The sequence below is a fragment of the Bos grunniens genome, chromosome 22 (assembly GCF_055505025.1).
Source record: "Bos grunniens cultivar Pamir isolate PY7600 chromosome 22, Bosgru_T2T1.0, whole genome shotgun sequence".
NCBI classification, from domain to species: domain Eukaryota; kingdom Metazoa; phylum Chordata; class Mammalia; order Artiodactyla; family Bovidae; genus Bos; species Bos grunniens.
In genome coordinates, this window is record NC_141186.1 from 12,047,065 (window position 1) to 12,065,041 (window position 17,977).

General features: G+C 51.4%; 1 protein-coding gene across 6 annotated transcripts in view; it reads left to right on the forward strand.

Moving 5' to 3' along the window:
* The first annotated feature begins 2 nt into the window (after nt 1-2).
* The window catches only part of XYLB (xylulokinase), a 39,897-nt gene continuing 21,922 nt past the window's right edge, over nt 3-17,977 (forward strand). For 3 of the 6 annotated variants that reach the window (XM_086365939.1, XM_086365940.1, XM_086365942.1), the window contains exons 1-10: nt 3-114; nt 1,394-1,476; nt 4,740-4,809; nt 6,243-6,323; nt 8,557-8,643; nt 9,278-9,406; nt 10,208-10,273; nt 11,921-11,993; nt 14,082-14,200; nt 17,855-17,936. In XM_086365939.1, coding sequence (XP_086222065.1) covers nt 58-114; nt 1,394-1,476; nt 4,740-4,809; nt 6,243-6,323; nt 8,557-8,643; nt 9,278-9,406; nt 10,208-10,273; nt 11,921-11,993; nt 14,082-14,200; nt 17,855-17,936 — 847 coding nt within the window. In that variant the 5' untranslated portion in view covers nt 3-57. The remainder of the gene's footprint in view (nt 115-1,393; nt 1,477-4,739; nt 4,810-6,242; nt 6,324-8,556; nt 8,644-9,277; nt 9,407-10,207; nt 10,274-11,920; nt 11,994-14,081; nt 14,201-17,854; nt 17,937-17,977) is intronic. The other 3 variants (XM_086365941.1, XM_086365943.1, XM_086365944.1) reach the window with 1 other exon arrangement.

Below are 17,977 nucleotides of genomic sequence, written 5' to 3' on the forward strand. Positions count from 1 at the left end.
ACAGTCCGGCCGCGGGAAGGACTGACGGAACCGCGCGCCGCCGGATCCTCCGCGGCCATGGCCGAGCGCGCCGCTCGCCACTGCTGCCTTGGCTGGGACTTCAGCACGCAGCAGGTATCGGCGCGGGCCCCGGGGCGGGCTGGTTGGGGCCGCTTCCTCCGCGACCCCGGGCGGGCTGGCGGGGACCCCGGCGCCCGAACCCTGGGCCGCGCTGCGAGCGCTTCTCTCTCGGGCTTCCCCGGGGACCCGGCACCTCCGCCAGGCCTGTACCCCGGCTCTCCCAGAAAGGGGGCCCTCCACCCCAACTCCTTCAAGGGATCCGCGGGCACGCGGCGGGGAAATGCCCGGGGAACCCAAAAGGCTCGCGCGCCGTCTTGAGCACAGGTTCCCAGGGACCCGAAGGAACTCAGCAGCTTTAAACAGGGGGCCAGACAGACGGGGAGACACGCAGGCGGAGCCAGTGACTGGGAACCAGATCCCGCTTGAAGCTTTTTTTTTTTTTTTTTTTAAGAAATGGGCACGTTGTACACCTGAACTTTGTTCCGCCTGTGACAGCCCTTGGATGGCACCAGCGTGCCCAGGTCAACGTGCCCGACTGTGCTGCTCCCTGAGTCAGGCACGCAGGCAAGCAGAGTCAAGATTTGCTTTCCAGTTTGGGGTATCAAGGGGCTCCTTCTCCTTAACTAAGTCATGGTCGCGGTTAAAGAGAAGCCTCTCCACAAATGGGTCAGGGGAGCAAGGCTGTGGTCTATCCCTGACCAGAAGCTCCTGGGGGGACCTTGGATAAGTCAGGTTGTCTTTTTAGGCCTCTTTCCCCATCTGTCCAGTAAAGGAGTTGTTCCCTTGAGTTTGGAATCTGCTCTATTGGGACATGTATCTCTGGTCCTTGATCATGGCCTTTGGGAACAAACCGGGGACCTTGCCTGGTCTCTTAGATCCCTGCAGGCGTGGACACCCCAGAGACATCTCCAAACCGTGCCTCCCATTCCTTCTCTAGGACTTGCTCAGACCTTCTTGCCTGGCACAGGAACCAGCTCATCTATGAACATCTACTTCTAGAGGATTTTGGCTTTGGCTGTTTGGGAGGGCAGAAATTCCCTGAGTGTTTCGGGGTGTTTCTGTTTAGCCTCCACCTCTTCATTTTATCCCTGAGTGTTTTGGGGTATTTCTGTTTAGCCTCCACCTCTTCATTTTACTAAGTCTTTGGATATGTCGTCAGATGAGGCCTCTTACCCGGATAATTGCCATGATGCACCCCAGCCTCAAGGAGGTCTCCAGGCTGAACCACTTCTAGAGGGCTGGGCTTCACCTGGTGGTGTTCATATCCTTGGACCAGTCTAGTATAGAAGCTGAGGAAAAGTCTATCCATTATTTTTAATATTTTACCTTCCAGGTAAAAGTTGTTGCTGTTGATGCAGAGCTGAGTGTCTTCTATGAAGACAGTGTGCATTTTGACAGAGACCTTGTAGAATTTGGGTATGTACCTAGAGTGCCTGTGTGTGTGTAGGGGGGTGGTTTTGGGGTCCACCCTAAACCCTTTATTTTGGCCCCACTGCATGCCACTTGTGGGATGGTTGTTCCTTGACCAGGGATCGAACCTGTGCTCGTTGCAGTGCAAGCATGGATTCTAACCACTGGACTGCCAAGGAATTCCAACTTTTTATATTTATAAACCACACTATTCTGGTTTCCTCAAATTGCAAGAAGGGCGATCTTGACACATCACTCAACATCTTTATTTTGTGCCTGGAACGCACTCTCCTGCATTCCTTCTGAATTCTGCACGTGGCTTCGTATATGTAGTAGGTATCAGTTGAGACTCACTTTGTATCAAGCACTGTGCTGCATGCTGGGATTTGATGGTGAAGCAAAGAGTCATGGTTGTTGCTCTCTCAGTTCTTCACATTTAGTGGGCAAGATTGATATCAGGCAAAGACTGATTGATTTAAAAAAAAAGAATTTTTTATTATAAACTCAGAGAAGGCCATTGACGGAAAGGAACTCACTTCTTTAAGTACTTATTGTAAAGAAGTGTGATCTAAATTTGGAAGAGTAGGTTAGAGAATGTTTCTAAGGAGGCAGTGCTTAAGCCAGGATCTGGATGAGTGGGGTTAGCCAGGTGATAGATGGTAGAGAGCTTTCCAGGCAGAAAGAATAGCATGTGCAAAGGCCCTGTGGCAAGGAGCACTGCTCGTTCATGGAACTGAAGAAGGCTGAGTGACTAGGGAGCAGAGAGGCTGGGTTGGGCCATATATGCCATGGAATGGAGTTTGTCTTTATCTTAAAAACTATGGTCATCCACTGTAGGGCTGTAGGGATTGGGGGAGGGGACAGTGTGAGATGGTTGTTTTTGTTTTTTAAAAAGATCTCTCTGGGTGCAGTGGGAAAGCAGATAGGATGTGGCCAAAGTACATGTTGGGAAACCACTGAGGAGGTTTTCCAAAGATCATCCGGCTGAGAAATGATATTGATTGCAAGAGAGAGAGCTGGGTGGTAAAATTGACAGGTCTTGGTACAGAATTTATTATGAGATATGAGGGTGAGGCTTCTGGCTTGTCTTGAGGGTGGATAGTAGACTGTGAAAGAGAATTGCTTTCTGGGGAAAAGATCATGATTTTAGAATTTTGTATTAGTTTGGTAGGCCTTCCAGAACAAAATCCCACAGACTGGGTGGTTTAAACAACAGACTTTTTAAAAAATTAATTAATATTTTGGCTGCATTGAGTCTCTGTGGCTGCGAGAAGGCTTTCTCTGGTTGTGGGGAGTGGGGGTTGCTCTCCAGTTTCAGTGTGTGGGCTTCTCACTGGGGTGACTTTTCCTGTGGAGCACAGGCCCTAGAGGCCAGGCCCAGTAGCTGGGATACATGAGCTTAGTAGCCCTGAGGCGTGTGGAATCTTCTTGGACCAAGGGTTGAAGCTGTGTCCCCTGCATTGCCACTGGATTCTTAATGACTGGACCACCAGGGCGATCCAAACAATAGACGTTTATGTTCTCACTCTTCTGGAGTCTGGAAGTCCAAGTTCAAAGTGCTGGCAGGGTTGGTTTCCTCTGAGATCTTTCTCGTTGCTTTCCAGACGGCTGCCTTCTTTGCTTCCTCTCACGTGGTCATCCTTCTACGTGAGTGCACCCCTGGCATCTCCTGGTTATTTATACCCTTATCTTTTATAAGGGCATCAACCATACTGGATTAGGGCTCACCCTGATGACTTCATCGTTACTTAATTACCTCTTTAAAGGTACTATCTCCAAACACAGTCACATTGTAAGGTACTGGGGCTTAGGACACGGTGAACTTGGAAGGACACAATTCAGTTCATAACCGTTGTGGATTTGTTGATTTTGAGGTGGCTTGGAGTGGTCCTGGTGGACATGCCCCTCCGTGTCTATTTTAGATCGAGTTCTCTCCTTGAAGCCTTCCCTTCTGGCCTGTCCGTCTCACTGCCCATCACCTTGTGTCGCCATCTGTTTCTTCCCCAGCTGATATGTCTCCTTGGAGCTGAGGTTGGAGGCTATCTTGCTTTCGTATTTTATATCACTACAGGCCACCCCTCTTAGAATTTTGAAAGTTTGTATCTTTCAAGGAATTGATCTATTTCATCTAGCCTATCAGATTTGTGGCCATAGTATTGTTCGTGCTGTGCTATGCTATGCTAAGTCACTTCAGTTGTGTCCGACTCTGTGTGACCCCATAGATGGCAGCCCACCAGGCTGTCCCGTCCCTGGGATTCTCCAGGCAAGAACACTGGAGTGGGTTGCCATTTCCTTCTCCAATGCATGAAAGTGAAAAGAGAAAGTGAAGTCGCTCAGTCGTGTCCGACTCTTAGTGACCCCATGGACTGCAGCCTACCAGGCTCCTCCGTCCATGGGATTTTCCAGGCAAGAGTACTGGAGTGGGGTGCCATTGCCTTCTCCGAGAATTGTTCATAATATTCCTTTATTGTCTTCTGATGTCTGTGAGATCAGTAGTGAAGACCCTTCTCTCATTTCTGATGTTGGTAATTTACATCTTCTCTCTTTTTTCTTGATTAGCTTGACTAGAGATTTATCAGTTCACCTTTCCATAGGATCAGCTTTTGGTTTCTTTGATTTTTCTCTTTTCATCTTCATTGACTCGTGCTCTGCTGCTGCTAAGTTGCTGAGTCGTGTCCGACTCTTCGTGACCCCATGAACTGCAGCCCACCAGACTCCTCCGTCCATGGGATTTTCCAGCCAAGAGCACTGGAGTGGGGTGCCATTGCCTTCTCCAACTTGTGCTCTAATTTTTATTAAATTTATTATTTCTTCTCTTCTGCTTGGATTATTGTTGCCATATTTGAGTTTTTGTTTTTTATGTCTTTGAATATCTCAGTCTCTTATTGCTTCTTGATTTTGAGTCATCATTTAAAAGGCCTCCTCTCTCCAAAATTAGGAAGTCGACTTGGAAGGGCTTCTCATCCAACCCCAAACTTTCCCAACCCCATTTATGCCCACTGCTCCAAGTGACAGCCTGGCAGGGTGAACACTTTGTATTTAGAAGACTTGTCTTTGCTGGTGCTTTTGGAGAATTGCCACCTCTGAGCCACAGTGGGCAGTTTCCATGCCTTCTCTCTCCATCTTGCCCATCATCTTCCCTGTTCAATCTAGAGTTCCCCCACGAGGCTGGGGACGGGGTGCTTCTCCTTCTGCGGGAGGGATCCAGGATCTGCCATTGCCGGGCCCCCACCTGAGGCTCTGTCCCACATTATCTCTTCTACTTGTAGGACTCAGGGTGGAGTTCATGTTCACAAGGATGGCCTGACAGTGACCTCTCCGGTCCTGATGTGGGTCCAGGTAAGACAGGGATTCCTGTCCCTCTCTTGTCCCAGCCCGTCTTACCAGCAGACTTGGAAATTGGCTCAGAAGCCTGAAGGTGGCAGCTCATGAGAGCCCCTGTTGGGACCAGGTCCTCCTGGGCAAATGGAATCTGCACGACCCAGGTCTTAGCTGGTGTCAGGACTTCTGAGCTGAAGAGACTCACAGAGGGGCTTCCAGGTGCTGAAACCAGAGGAGCTGGAAAGTCCTGCCATCTTGAAAAAGACACAGAGCAGACCTTTCCCAAACATTCTACTTTTAGGCCCTGTGTCCTCCGTTGTACCCTGAGATCCAAACATGGCCCTTACACTCTTCTCTTAGTGCTCAGTCCCCAGACCCTTCGACTCCAGGGGCAGGGGCCCTCAGCATGGTGACTTGTGACCTGCCCAGTCGGGCTTAGATCCATCCCAAGCCAGGCCTGTCTGCTCAAGACCAGTGAGGAAGGAAGATGCCTGTTGCCAGACCTGGGTTACCTGTGAGGCCACAGGACTAGGGTGTGGACAGCACAGGCAGGTGTGATAGGAGCCGAGGGCTCTCTCATTGACCACAGAGGACCTGAGACCCTGGAACTAGAGGTCAGACAACGGTAGCAACTGAATGTCCTCTGCCCACAGGTTTTTCAGTTCTCAGATGCTTAGCTGTGCTGCATGGCATGGGGGATCTTGTTCCCTGACCGGGATTGAACCAGGGCCCCCTGCACTGGGAGCTCAGAGTCTTAGCCACTGGACCACCAGCAAAGTCTCTGGAGCCTTGTTCTGATGGGACCTTCAACTTTGCTCTTTGCTTCTCCATTGCAGTGAAGTCATATCAGTATATGGTGACTGAAAATGCAGACAAAAGAAACAGAAATTTGAGCCACCTGATTTTGGCTCTTCCTGAATACTTGCGTGCATGCTCAGTCCTGTCCAACTCTTTGCGACCCCGTGGACGGTAGCCCACCAGGCTCCCCTGTCCATGGAATTTCCCAGGCAAGAATACTGGACTGGGTTGCCATTTCCTCCTCCAGGGGATCTTCCCAACTCAAGGGATTGAACCAGCATCTCCTGCATTGACAGGGGGATTCTTTACCACTGAGCCACCTGAGAAGCCCTTCTGCATGTTTGGAAGTCACCAGTTGGAAAGGCAAAATTTGAGAATTGCTGGTTTCTGATTCCATTTATTTAAAATATTTTTAGCATAGCTCACCTTTTTATTTGGTTGATGCCTACTCATTTAATTGATGTACTCTAGTGCTTCAAAGAGTCGGACACGACTGAGCGACTGAACTGAACTGAACCGAGTGCTTCCAAACCCTGAGTCATTGGTTCCTTCTTTATCTCCACTGACAGGGCAGGCACTTACAATCCAGGCTTGTGCATTAGCCTGGCTCCGTGGTTCAGGACAGTCATGGTGGCTTCTGTGTTTCTTCTCAGGCTTTGGATATCATCTTGGAGAAGATGAAGGCTTCGGGCTTTGACTTCTCTCAAGTCCTCGCCTTGTCTGGGGCAGGCCAGGTTGGTTTGCTGCAGCCTCTGTTCGCAACATGAGGGGCGTCTGTCTTGGGTGGTGGTGTGGGTGCTGAGGTGTTGGCTGCCCTCAAAGGACGGTGCACATCCTTGAGAGTCACTGCACATGTTTCATTGCAGTGAAAATCCCTATAGCTGTTTCACCTTGGAGGATGAAACACAGGATCTGAGACAGTTCGTAGTTAAATGTTGGACAGAAGAGAACGCTGGGTGAGGAGGAACTGGATCCAGGTCCTCCAAGGGGATGGAGGAAGCATTTGACATGAATTTATTATGACTGTTTGAGGGCACACAATGGCTTTTCTCTTTTCTGGAAGTAAAAATAAAGTCAGAAATCATGCTAACAACGATAGCAGTGTGATAATGACAAAGAACACCAAATGCCTAGCGTAAGCCAGGTGCGTTGTTGAACGTTTCACATGCACTGAGTCTTCATAACAGTTGTACCAGGAGGTATCGTGCGGTGGTTAGCACAGGGGGCTCCGGGTTTGATCCCTAGCTCTGCCATTTGCAAGCAGTGACCCGGGGCACGTTGTCCAGCTTTCTGGTGCCTCCATACTCTAATCTGCTGTGAGGTCAACATGAATGTTAAATAGATAGGATAGTGCAAAAAAACCCCAAGTTTTACTACTGTTTTTATTATCATTGCCATTTACATGGGGAAACGGAGGTGCCGAGAGGTGGTGTCACTTGTCCAGGGTCACTTAGCTGCTAGGAGGGGAGTGAGGACTCCAGTCCAGTGTTATCCTCTGAGTCACTCTGCCCCATGCTGGTTTAGCGTGTCTTCATGTCCTCATTGGAGAGTGCTCACCAACTCTTCTGAAGGTGCCTCTTCTTCCCCTGACCTAACGGAAGCGTATTGATTATGTCCTTGTTCCACTAAACAGAGTCCCTGGTGGTCTCGGCTGCCTCCCTCACCTGGACCCCCTCTCCCTCCCACGCGCCCCCTCTGCCCCCTTGGCCAGGTGTCCCAGGAGTGCCTCAAGCTTGCCATTTCTCTGACCGAGCACTCCGTCTTGCCCCAGGTGCCCTCCTTCGGTGCCCTTTCTCAGGGAGTTGTCCCTCCCCACCTGGGACCACAACCCAAGTGTCAGCCTCGATTCCCCCATCCTCCTGCCCCCGCATTCCAGGGGGTCCCCTAATCCTGCTCATTTGTCCCTGACTCTTGAATCTGCCACCTCTTCTCCAGCGCCACCTCTGTGGCCCCAGGCCTGGTACCCACTGTGTTTCTCTGGGCCTCTGCTCCACCTCCCTGCCTCCAGCCTACCTTCTCCAGGACTCTCACAAGCACTTTCATCCATTCAACTCTGGCCGTCCAGAGTTCTCACCAGACCAAGATAAAACCCAACCTCCCGAGCATGGATGTCAAGGGGTAGGCTGCCATCTCCCCATCCAGTCCCTTCTTCCCCCACCCAAACCTAAAGTTCCTTCCCTGCACATGCCAGCTGCTCTCAACCGCAGTTACTTTCTTCCTGGCATACCCCTGTACCCAACCCTGGGACCCTTTCCTAGTTACTGCATCCACTCCTGTGCACACATACCCCCAGCTGGCTAGACTCCTCCCCGGCGTTTCCACAGCCCTGCCGCTGCACTTCATAGGGTTTTTTTGGCTGCGTCCGCGTTGTAGCACGTGGGATCTTTTGTTGCAGCACAAACTCTCTAGCTGTGGCCCGTGGGCTTAGTTGCTCTGTGGCATGTGGGATCTCAATTCCCTGACCAGGGATCGAACCCATGTCCCCTGCATTGCACAGTGGATTCTTAACCACTGGACCACCAGGGAAATCCCTTAATAGAGTTTGTAATTGTCCACTTGTGTCTTTTCCCCTGACTGAACTCCAGCATCCTTTAGAATAGGGATGGTACTACCCTCGTCCTCTGCCCCATCCTGGCATGATCTAGGTGATCAGTCAGTGTTTGTTGACTGAATAGTGGTAAATGAATAAATGAGTGAGTGTCAGATAATATTCTAAGCAATATATTTAAATACAGTTTTACAAAGGCTCCAAAATCTAGACCAATAATTGTTTGTTCCTCCATGTTTTGAGGTGGACAGGGCAGAGTTCCTCCTCATATTATAGAAATGAAAACCAAGTCTCATAAAGGTGATGAGCTTTGTGACTTAGAAGTACTGAGACAGACTCAGAGTCCAGTTCTTTGGTGTGTAGTCTGGGCCCTTCCGGTCTCCAGGAGGCTGATGCGGGCTTGGGTTTTCCCTTGGCAGCAACATGGAAGCGTGTACTGGAAGACTGGGGCCAGCCAGGTGCTGACAAGCCTGTCCCCGGACCTTCCGTTGCGTGAGCAGCTACAGGTGAGTGTGGCCGGGTTGTGGGAGGCTGAGAAACTTCTACGGGAGGTGGTAGGGAAGAAGGGCTCCAAGCCCTGTAGGTCCTGAAGCCTAGGGCTTTTGGGCATTGTCAGGGGTGTGGGAACGTGGCTGAGCAATAGTCCTGTGAGCATGGTCTGCCATGCACATCCCTGTGGTTGGGACAAAGGCTTGGGTGCTCACAGCCCTCATCACGTGGGTCGCTTGCAATCCAGCACGACTCTGGCAAGCTCCCTGCTCAAACTAGGGGACCTAGTGCCTCCCAGCGGTGCTGGTAAGGCAGGCTCTGGCTTCTTTTCTCCCAAGCTCCACATGCCCGGGCCAGCCTGCCCTTGGCTACAGCTCTGGCCCTCCACCACTCCCTTCCTGTCTCTCCTGTTGCCTGTGGTGCTCAGGTACGCTTGCCAGAACCTTCTACCTAGAGTTTTCTGGGGAAAGACCCCGCCACCCAGGCCAGACCAAGGTTTGGACATGAATGGCTTACCCATGGGTCTTCCAGGGTCACGTCCAGGGAAGAGACGTCCACTTCATCCCTGCTGTGCTGGGCAGTGTGGCCGCAGATGCCAGGTGGCCCCCAGGGTCAGCAGGCGGAGCTCACACCTGTGCTCCTTCTTTCCAGGCCTGTTTCTCCATCAGCGACTGCCCGGTATGGATGGACTCCAGCACCGCAGCCCAGTGCCGCCAGCTGGAGGCCGCCGTGGGCGGGGCCCAGGCTCTCAGCCGCCTCACCGGCTCCCGCGCTTACGAGGTGGGAGCGCCTGCCGTGATCTGGGGACAGGGGCTGGTCTAGGAGGAAGACCTGATTGGTGGCCCTGGTCCCTTCTCCCTGGGGGTCTGGGAGGACACGCTGGTGACCTGCCCCTGTGGGAATCCTGGGAGGCCGTGTGGCTGCTGCCCCATGGAGCCAGGCCCGGGCACTCTGACCCGTGGTTCTGAGCTAGGCCCTCTGCACTGCCCGTCCAGTGAGGGCAGGCCTGCTGCTGCTGCTCCCAGGTCAGAGCTGTGCTGTGTCTGTGGCTGATAGTGGCACCTCGATCTCAGCCTCTCTAACTTGGAGATACAAAGAGCACTTACATTTTGGGTAGTTTTGAAGCTGAAAGGCGTCAGCACTTACAGGCACTTGGTGCAGCTCCTGGGAAAGTAAAAAAAAAAAAAAAATTGAGTACCTCTTTCTAATTGGCTTCAGCCACAGTCCCACCCCCTCCCACGGGGTGGCTGCTCTTGGCTCAGCCAGGCTCATGCCACCCTCCCTGGAGTAGAGGTTCGGGGGATAAGACTGACCCTATTTGGGTCGCCTGAGGTAGGAAGGATGTGGGTTAGGAAAATACGTGAGTCCCCTGCATGGGTGCCTTTGGTCAGAGCAGACATCCTGCCACATGAGAAGTGAGATTATTACCAAGGGTGTTCAACAGAAATCAAACATTTCCAGATTTCAGGAACCTTCTTACGCTCTTATTCAGAGCCTGCTATGCTAACTCTGTCAGGACTTTATGGAGTTGATCATTCTCCATAGGATATGGGTTTTTAAGCACTTGCACTCTTTTTCCAGCGATTTACAGGAAACCAGATTGCAAAGATTTACCAGCAGAACCCCGAGGCCTACTCACACACAGAGGTTGGTTAAACGTTCCTCTTTGATTACAAATCAGGGTCGAATTCTTCCTATAATTTTGCATAAATATACATCTCATGTACATGGGCTAAAAACATTGATGAGCAGACGTTAAGAATGATATGTACTCAATTTGCTTTTATTCTCATTGTCAGGCTTTTTCCAAAGAAGAGGGAAAGAACGGAATTGTAGGAAAGAAAAGTCAGGGACTTTCCTGACTAGAAGGGTAGAAGTCAGGGTCAGAGTGGGAGCAGGGGGCCTGGTGTCTTCTGGGGACCACCTGAGTAGATCTGGGTGCCCTTCATCTCTGTCTCCTCAATTTCCTGGGCTTCCCCGGTGGGTCAGCAGTAAAGAATCTGCCTGCAATGCAGGAGACCTGGCTTCGCTCCCTGAATCAGGAAGATCCCCTGGAGAAGGAAATGACAACCCACTCCAGTATTCTTGCCTGGAGAATCCCAGGGACAGAGGAGCCTGGTGGGCTATAGTCCATGGGGTTGCATAGGGTTGGACCTGACTGAGTGACTACCACTTTTACTTTTGGGCTCAGTATCCTATCATTGATGCAGGATGCCTAACAGGCGCTTGATAGGCGTGGAGTCTCTGTTTTCTTATGAAATTTGTGGACCTGAACCAGTGTGTCTCTAGCTGTGGCCCTTCAACCAGAACCTGTATCCCAGGAACCCAGGTTCCATTCCTTGAGCCATAGTTGCTGAAAGCCGGAACTTAATGCCACCTGAGAAGCAGCTCAACAGCCTGGCTAGTGATACTCATCTTTAAGTAATTAGAAAATGATCAGCTTGTGTTAAACCATGCTGCTTTTTTAATCTTAGCATGCAGTTTACTATTTAGTGAGTCGAGGTTCCAGATTATTCTGCAGTGTTAGCTATAGAGTCTGTGTGTAGAACAGAAGTGGCCCGATTGTGAACAGGAGGTGTTGGCATTCTCTCCCCTGATCCAAGTGCCTGTGATTCCCATGTGGAAGCACAGACCCTCAGGGTGACATTTGAAATCAATTATCGGTTCCTCCCATTCATGTTTGGGGTCTCTGGCTTCCAAAGGGGATGGCTTTCACTTCTACTCATTCGGAACCCCTGAAACTGTCTTGGTTGGTTCTGAATTCTGTGGCCATACATCTACTTCCTCTGTGAATGGAAGCCATAGAAATGGAGGAAGGAAATCAGGGCACCACACTCCCCGGCACATGGATTCCGGTGAAAACTGCCTTCCCTCAGGGTGGCGTCTTCATACGGTTTTGGTATTGTTTGGCTGCACTGCGAGGCTTGTGGGACCCTTAGTTCCCTGACCAGGGATTGAACCCAGGCCCCCAGCAGGGAAAGCCCGGAATCCTTACCACTAGACCACCAGGGAACGCCTTTTTCCCCTTGTCATTGTTGAACCTGGCCGATTGATGACTTGTCAGAAACCGCAGAGCAAGGGGCTTTCCTAAGGAGTCACCACTTGGTGTCCCCGCCACTCCAAATGCCCTGCGAGACCGAGGCATCCTCCGGCCTCTCACTGCTGGGGCGTCTTGCTCAGAGTTTCTACTTCCCTCCCCAGCTTAAAACTCTTGTCCTGTTGTGTGCGTGTCACAAGTAGTCGGTTGTTCATGAAAGTGAGTCATGAATCGCACGGTATCTTTGTCTTTCGCAGAGAATTTCCCTGGTCAGCAGTTTTGCTGCTTCTGTCTTCCTTGGGTCTTACTCCCCTGTTGACTACAGTGACGGTAAGTCCTCAGAGCCCAGCGATGGGCCTGTTCAGCAAGTGTGCGGCAGCGTGAACCGTACCCAGTCTTCCATCCCGTCTGTTGCCAAGAAGGGAGGGTATTAGTTATCTTTTGTGGGTAACAAATGAGCCCAGTGCTTTGCAGCTGAGGGCCATCAATGCTTATTATCTCACAGACTTTCTGAAAGTCAGGAATCAGGGAGTGGCTTGACTGGATGCTTCTGGCTCTGGGTCTCTGAGGAGGTGGCAGTCAAGCTGGCCTCCAGCATTGAGGTCACTTAAAGGCTTGACTGGGGTTGGAGGATCCTCTTCCAGGCCACACGTGGCTGTTGGCCGGAGGCCTCAGTTCCTTGTCCTAACCCCCCCAACACCACCATATGGGAGCTAGATTTCACCCCAAGGGAAGGGAAAGAGAGACAGCAGCCAAGCAGAAGCTGCAGAGTTTTTTACATGCTAATCTTGGGAGTGACGTGCATCACTCTGTCCCATCCCTGGGCACACAGACCTCCGGGTACCAGAAGGGACCACACGTGGTGTGCACAGTAGGGCAGGGGATGAACAGGCACCGTCTTGTAGCCTGGCTCCCTCAGGAGTTATATTTTGAAGTTCTTGTTCACATTTGGAGAACTCAGGAGAGTGATGAGCTTCTGGAATCAAAACCCTGACAAAAATAAATGCAGATGATGCCAATGAGGAAGGAGAGCTGGGAGGAGCTTGCTGAAGTAGCTCTGGGTTGAGGCTAGAGCAGAAGGAGGGACCAAGGAGGGAGGAGGAGGCAGAGCAAGAGCCCAGGCCTGGGAGAGTGACCTTAGGAGACCCCTGGGACACTCCAAGTCTCTGGGAGTTCAGCTGAAGTGTGTGAGTGCTGTTGTGTGCCAGACACTGGTTTAGTTTACAAGGAGAGAGAGTAAAGTGACGAAGGAGTGCTCCCCAAGCTTTGCTCACGATCTGGAGAAGAAAAGCTTCCTCCTGCCCAGGAGCCCAGCTCCTTGGAGCTAGGCCAGCAGAGAGCTACACATGGAGCAGCCCGTTCCCACTGGTGTTCTCCACACGCAGCTGGGCTGCTGAGCGCTACCGGAGAAAGTTCCACTGCTGCTCTGGACACGACTGAGCTTCACCCTCAGCTGGGCCTCCACCCATTCCCCTCACTGTCGCCTTAGAAGTCACCTACTGATTTACCAGTTGTCTAACCATCTCACATGGGGACAGGGCTCCAGCAGCACCCAGCCCACTGGTCTGAGGCAGGGCCCTCCTGGGCCCCAGGAAGAGGCCCATCCACCTGTGCTCTGGATTCTCCCCACTCTCCATCCTCAGGAGAAGTAGATTATTTTAGGGAAGAGTTAGCTGATCACCAGGGCTTCCCTGTTGGCTCAGACGGTAAAGAATCTGCCTGCAGTGCAAGAGACTGACCTTGGTTTGATCCCTGGGTCAGGAAGATCCCTGGAGAACGGTATGGCTCCCCACTCCAGGATTCTTGCCTGGAGAACTCTATGGACAGAGGAGACTGGCAGGCTACAGTCCCTGGGGTCGGAAAGAGTCAGACATGACAGAGTGACTTTCACACACACATAGCTGATCTTAGTGATGAGTATGAGGAAGTTTGGAGGCATCTGAGAACTTCCCTCGAAAAGTTAGATGTGATTGAGAAACCCACATTGGTGCCAGGGCTGCCTCAGAGCCTTGAACCCCAGGGGACACTCAGAGCCATCCTAGATGCTGCTGCTGGGAGCTGCCTCCCCCGACCAGGTCTTAGAGACCAGAGGCCCACTGCAGAGTGACCCAGATCTGTTGTATACATTCCATCAGGGAAGAGCTCCAGGTACATGTTTGCTGTGAGAATGATCCACTCTTGGCTAGATTTGTGCATTTTTACAAAAGATTTTTTAAAAGATTTCTCTTGGAGCTTCCCTGGCAGTCCAGTGGTTAAGACTCCACACTGCCAATAGCAGGAGCGTGGGTTTGCTCCTTAGCTGAGGAACTAAGACCCCACATGCCACAAAGTATGGCCCAGAAATTGGGGAAAAAAATGAATAAAGGACACATTTTTAAAAAATTTTGTTTTTTCCTTCTTGTATCCTTCCTTCCTTAGGTTCTGGAATGAATTTGCTGCAGATTCAGGACAAAGTCTGGTCACAGGCTTGCCTTGGGGCCTGCGCACCTCGCTTAGAGGAGAAGCTTGGCCGGCCGGTGCCATCCTGCTCCGTTGTGGTAGGTCCCCTGCCCGGTGGCGAGGCTCACTGGAGAGCTGGTTTGCTGCTGGGGAAGTGGTATAGTACACACACGCACCCCACCCCCGACACACACACATCCATCCATTTACACAAGGGCACGCACACTTGGAACTTTGTCTAGTACAAGATAAGTAGTTGACGTGAGTCAGTGCACAATGTCTGGATCCCTGCCTTGCATTCAGGTGCTCAGGCCTGGTTGCAGATTCCTGCCTCGTGGCGGGGGTGAGGGGGTGAGGGGGTGAGGGGGCTGGGGAGTGGACTTTGGAAAATTGCGCCCTGGAAAATAATTAGAATGGGAAAAGGATTGAAGGCATATGTTCTGGGTGATTGCACTCCTTAGGAAAAAATGCACAAGATGGAAATTTAAGGGATAGGGACCACCACTGAAGCTTGGGGCAGGTAGTCTGGAGAAAATAAAAAGAAGTGCCAATGATCTGGGGAGAGCATGGGCCCTGGAGCCGCACCGTCTGGGGTGGAAGTGGGCTCTGCTGCTAACCGCCTTTGTGACCTTGTGCCTGTTTCCTCTTCACTTCCACTGTCTCTGGAGCGGTAGGAACGCTACTACTTTCTGTCAGGCTGTTGTGCAGAATGAATGAGGTGATACATGTAATGTACTTAAGATGGTGCTTGGTCCCAGGGCTAATATGAAGAACATTTGGGATAGCCACATGCAGAAGAATGAGACCGGACCACTGTCTGACTCCAGATACAAAAATTAATCCATAATGGATTAAAGGCTTGAATCTAAAATTTGAAACCGTAAAACTCTGAGAAGAAAACAGGTGGTTAGCTCCCTGATACTCATCTTGGCAGAGATTTTTTTTGCATTTGAAACTAAAAGCAGGGGACTTCCATGGTGGTCCCGTGGCTAGGGCGGCACGTTCCCAGTGAAGGGGGCCCAGCTTCAAACCTGGTCAGGGAACCAAATCCCACCTGCCACAGGTGAGAGTTTGCATGCCACCAAAATGAAGATTGAAGATCCAGTGTGCTGCAACGAACACTTGGCATAGCCAAATATTAAGAAAAAAAACCTAAAAGCAGAGACAACTAAAGCAAACCCAACAAATATAACTACAGCAAAATGAAAAGCTTCTGCACAGCAAAGGAAACCATTAACAAAGTGAAAAGGCAGCCTACCAACTGGGAGAAAATATTTGCAAAATCTACATCTGCTTCCCTGGTGGCTCAGATGATACAGAATCTGCCTGTAGAGTGGGAGAGCTGGGTCCAGTCTCTGGGTGGGGAAGATCCCCTGGAGGAGGGCATGGCAACCCACTCCAGTATTTTTGCCTGGAGAATCCCATGGACAGAGGAGCCTGGCGGGCTACAGTCCACGGGGTCTCAAAGAGTCAGACATGACCGAGCAACTAAGCATACATATCTGATAAAGGGAACGATTCGGTGAAAGAACTTCAACCATCGGTGTGGTACCCATGTTCAGCATAGCCACTGTCCATGCTCTGGTTTCTCCTAGTTGGCCAACTGAGTTCTTAGAGCACCCTGCACTCGGCCATTTGGTGGGAAGCACCTTCCCCACACCAGAACAAGTGGAAGCGCTGAGTGGGGCTGAGTGTTAGCTGTGAGGGAGACCAGAGCACATGGAGAACCAGGCTACCATGAGTGCCTCCTGTTGGCAGTTCCAGCCATGGAAACACTTATCTATCAACAGGAGGAGCTGAAAACAGCCTTTGCCACCACGAGCAGAATGTCAAAGCCAGATCGTTGTCATCATCCCGAGGGTGGGCTTCCCAGGTGGCTCAGTGGTAAAGAACCCGCCTGCCAATGCAGGAGACATGGGTTTGATCCCTAGGTCAAGAAGATCCCCTGGAGGAGGAAATGGCAACCTGCTCCAGTATTCTTGCCTAGGATAGAATGACCATGGGATGGTTAAGTGTCAGACGCGACTGAGCACACACATATCACCCAGAGGGTGCTGTGAAGCCCGCACACAGAGCTAAGGGTGTCCTGCCCCATAGAAGCAGACAATTCAGAACCCAGGCAGGCTGATGCACAGCAGAAAGGGAAAAAGGAAGGGCGAACAGAAAACAGCCAAGCCTCTGGGACCGGTATTGCACACGGCTCTTAGTTTCCAGTCGATGGAGAGCAGTGTTTTGTCCACGGCAGCCAGCTTTGTTTGCCTTACACCAAGAACACATGCCTCCAAGAGGGGCCTCGTGCAGACGCGAGCAGCTTGAGGAACAGAAAAGAACTGATTTGGAAAAGTGTGTTTTCGTTTGAAACATATGTACCCACGTGATGGGGGGAAACAAGGAAAATTCATGTTTTCTGTCATCTCTTTTTCTGAAGGTGGTGCCCAGATGGCTTTCTCTCCCCTTCTGCAGGAAGATTTTTGGAGATGTCATGTAGCGACGCCTCCGCCTCGCAACCTCCCAGCCCACCTTTTTCACCAGGAGATGTGGCCTCACGTGTCCCTTGGCAGCCTCCTGCCTGAGCTGTAGCTCATTTCCCTCTTCTGCCCTGGGGGCTTCTGGAACTCTGCAGCTGTGCTCTGCCAGCCTGGGGGATCGGGGTTAACCCCCCGCACACACACACACACACACACACACCTTTCTCCTGTGAGAAGCTGTGCAGAGCTGCTCCCTGTCCCACCCGCAAGAGGACAGCCTGCCTCAAATGCTGCCCACAGCCAGCACCGGCTCCCCAGAGTACCCTTCCGTTTCATTCTTTCAACCCCCACCCTCATTTCCTGGGGTCACTTCCCCAAATAAGCCACCTGCACAAGCCCTGACTCAGACTCTGTTCTCTGAGGCAACTCAGGCCAAGACATTTATCTCCCAGGCTTTATTCTCATGGAAATCCGAAATGTTGTTGGATGGAGCAAAGTGGTCTTCCCAGACAGTGGGAAATCCCTTTTCTAAAAGTTTTTCTGGCTGTGCCACTGGGCATGTGGGATCTTAGTTCCTCGACCAGGGAGCGAATTCACGCCCCCTGCAGTGGAAGGGTAGATTCTTAACCACTGGGCCACTAAGGAAGTCCCGGAAATCTCATCATTTATTTAAAATTTTTGGAACTAAGAGAAAGTCAGGGAAAGAAGAGGGTGGGGTCGGGGAGCTTTCTTTTCATAACTGTGCTTTCTAAAGACTGTAGGTCTGTCTAGAAGGCACCCCTGCCTCTGATCCCACAGGAAGTCTCCAAGGGGCCCTGAGGGCTTTGGTTGCTGGTGGAGGCTCCTCCCCCACGGCGCCTTTCCTTGGTTTATTTTCTTCAGAACATTGACCTCTGCGTATGCATGTCTGATTGCTCATGATCTGATTGCTGGGCTATTAGAGCATGTGTGTAAGGCATTATCTATTTCCACAAGTTTGTTTAATAATTTTTAATGTAACATCCGGAATTTGGGGCTTACAAAGCGAGCCCACGTTGGGGACGGTTTTATTCTAGCTGCCTTGACTCTCAAAATCAAGCGTGCCTTGAGGCAGTGGGACAACTTCGTGTTCATGGTTCCAGCCCCGTGCTGGGCTCCGCTGGTGTTCTGTGAACAGGACGTCCCGGCTGTGATGAGCCTCTCGGCCCCACCCAGGCCTATTGCTTTCCCGTGGCCTGAAGGTGGGCAGCTGTGCCAAGCAGGTGGGATTTGCTTCTGTAGAACACACTTGCTTTCTCTCCTCAGGGAGCCATCTCTTCCTACTTTGTCCAGCGCTATGGGTTTCCTCCAGAATGCAAAGTGGTGGCCTTCACTGGGGACAACCCAGGTGAGTACCTCTTGGGACTTCACCCCCCCAGTAGCCTGCTT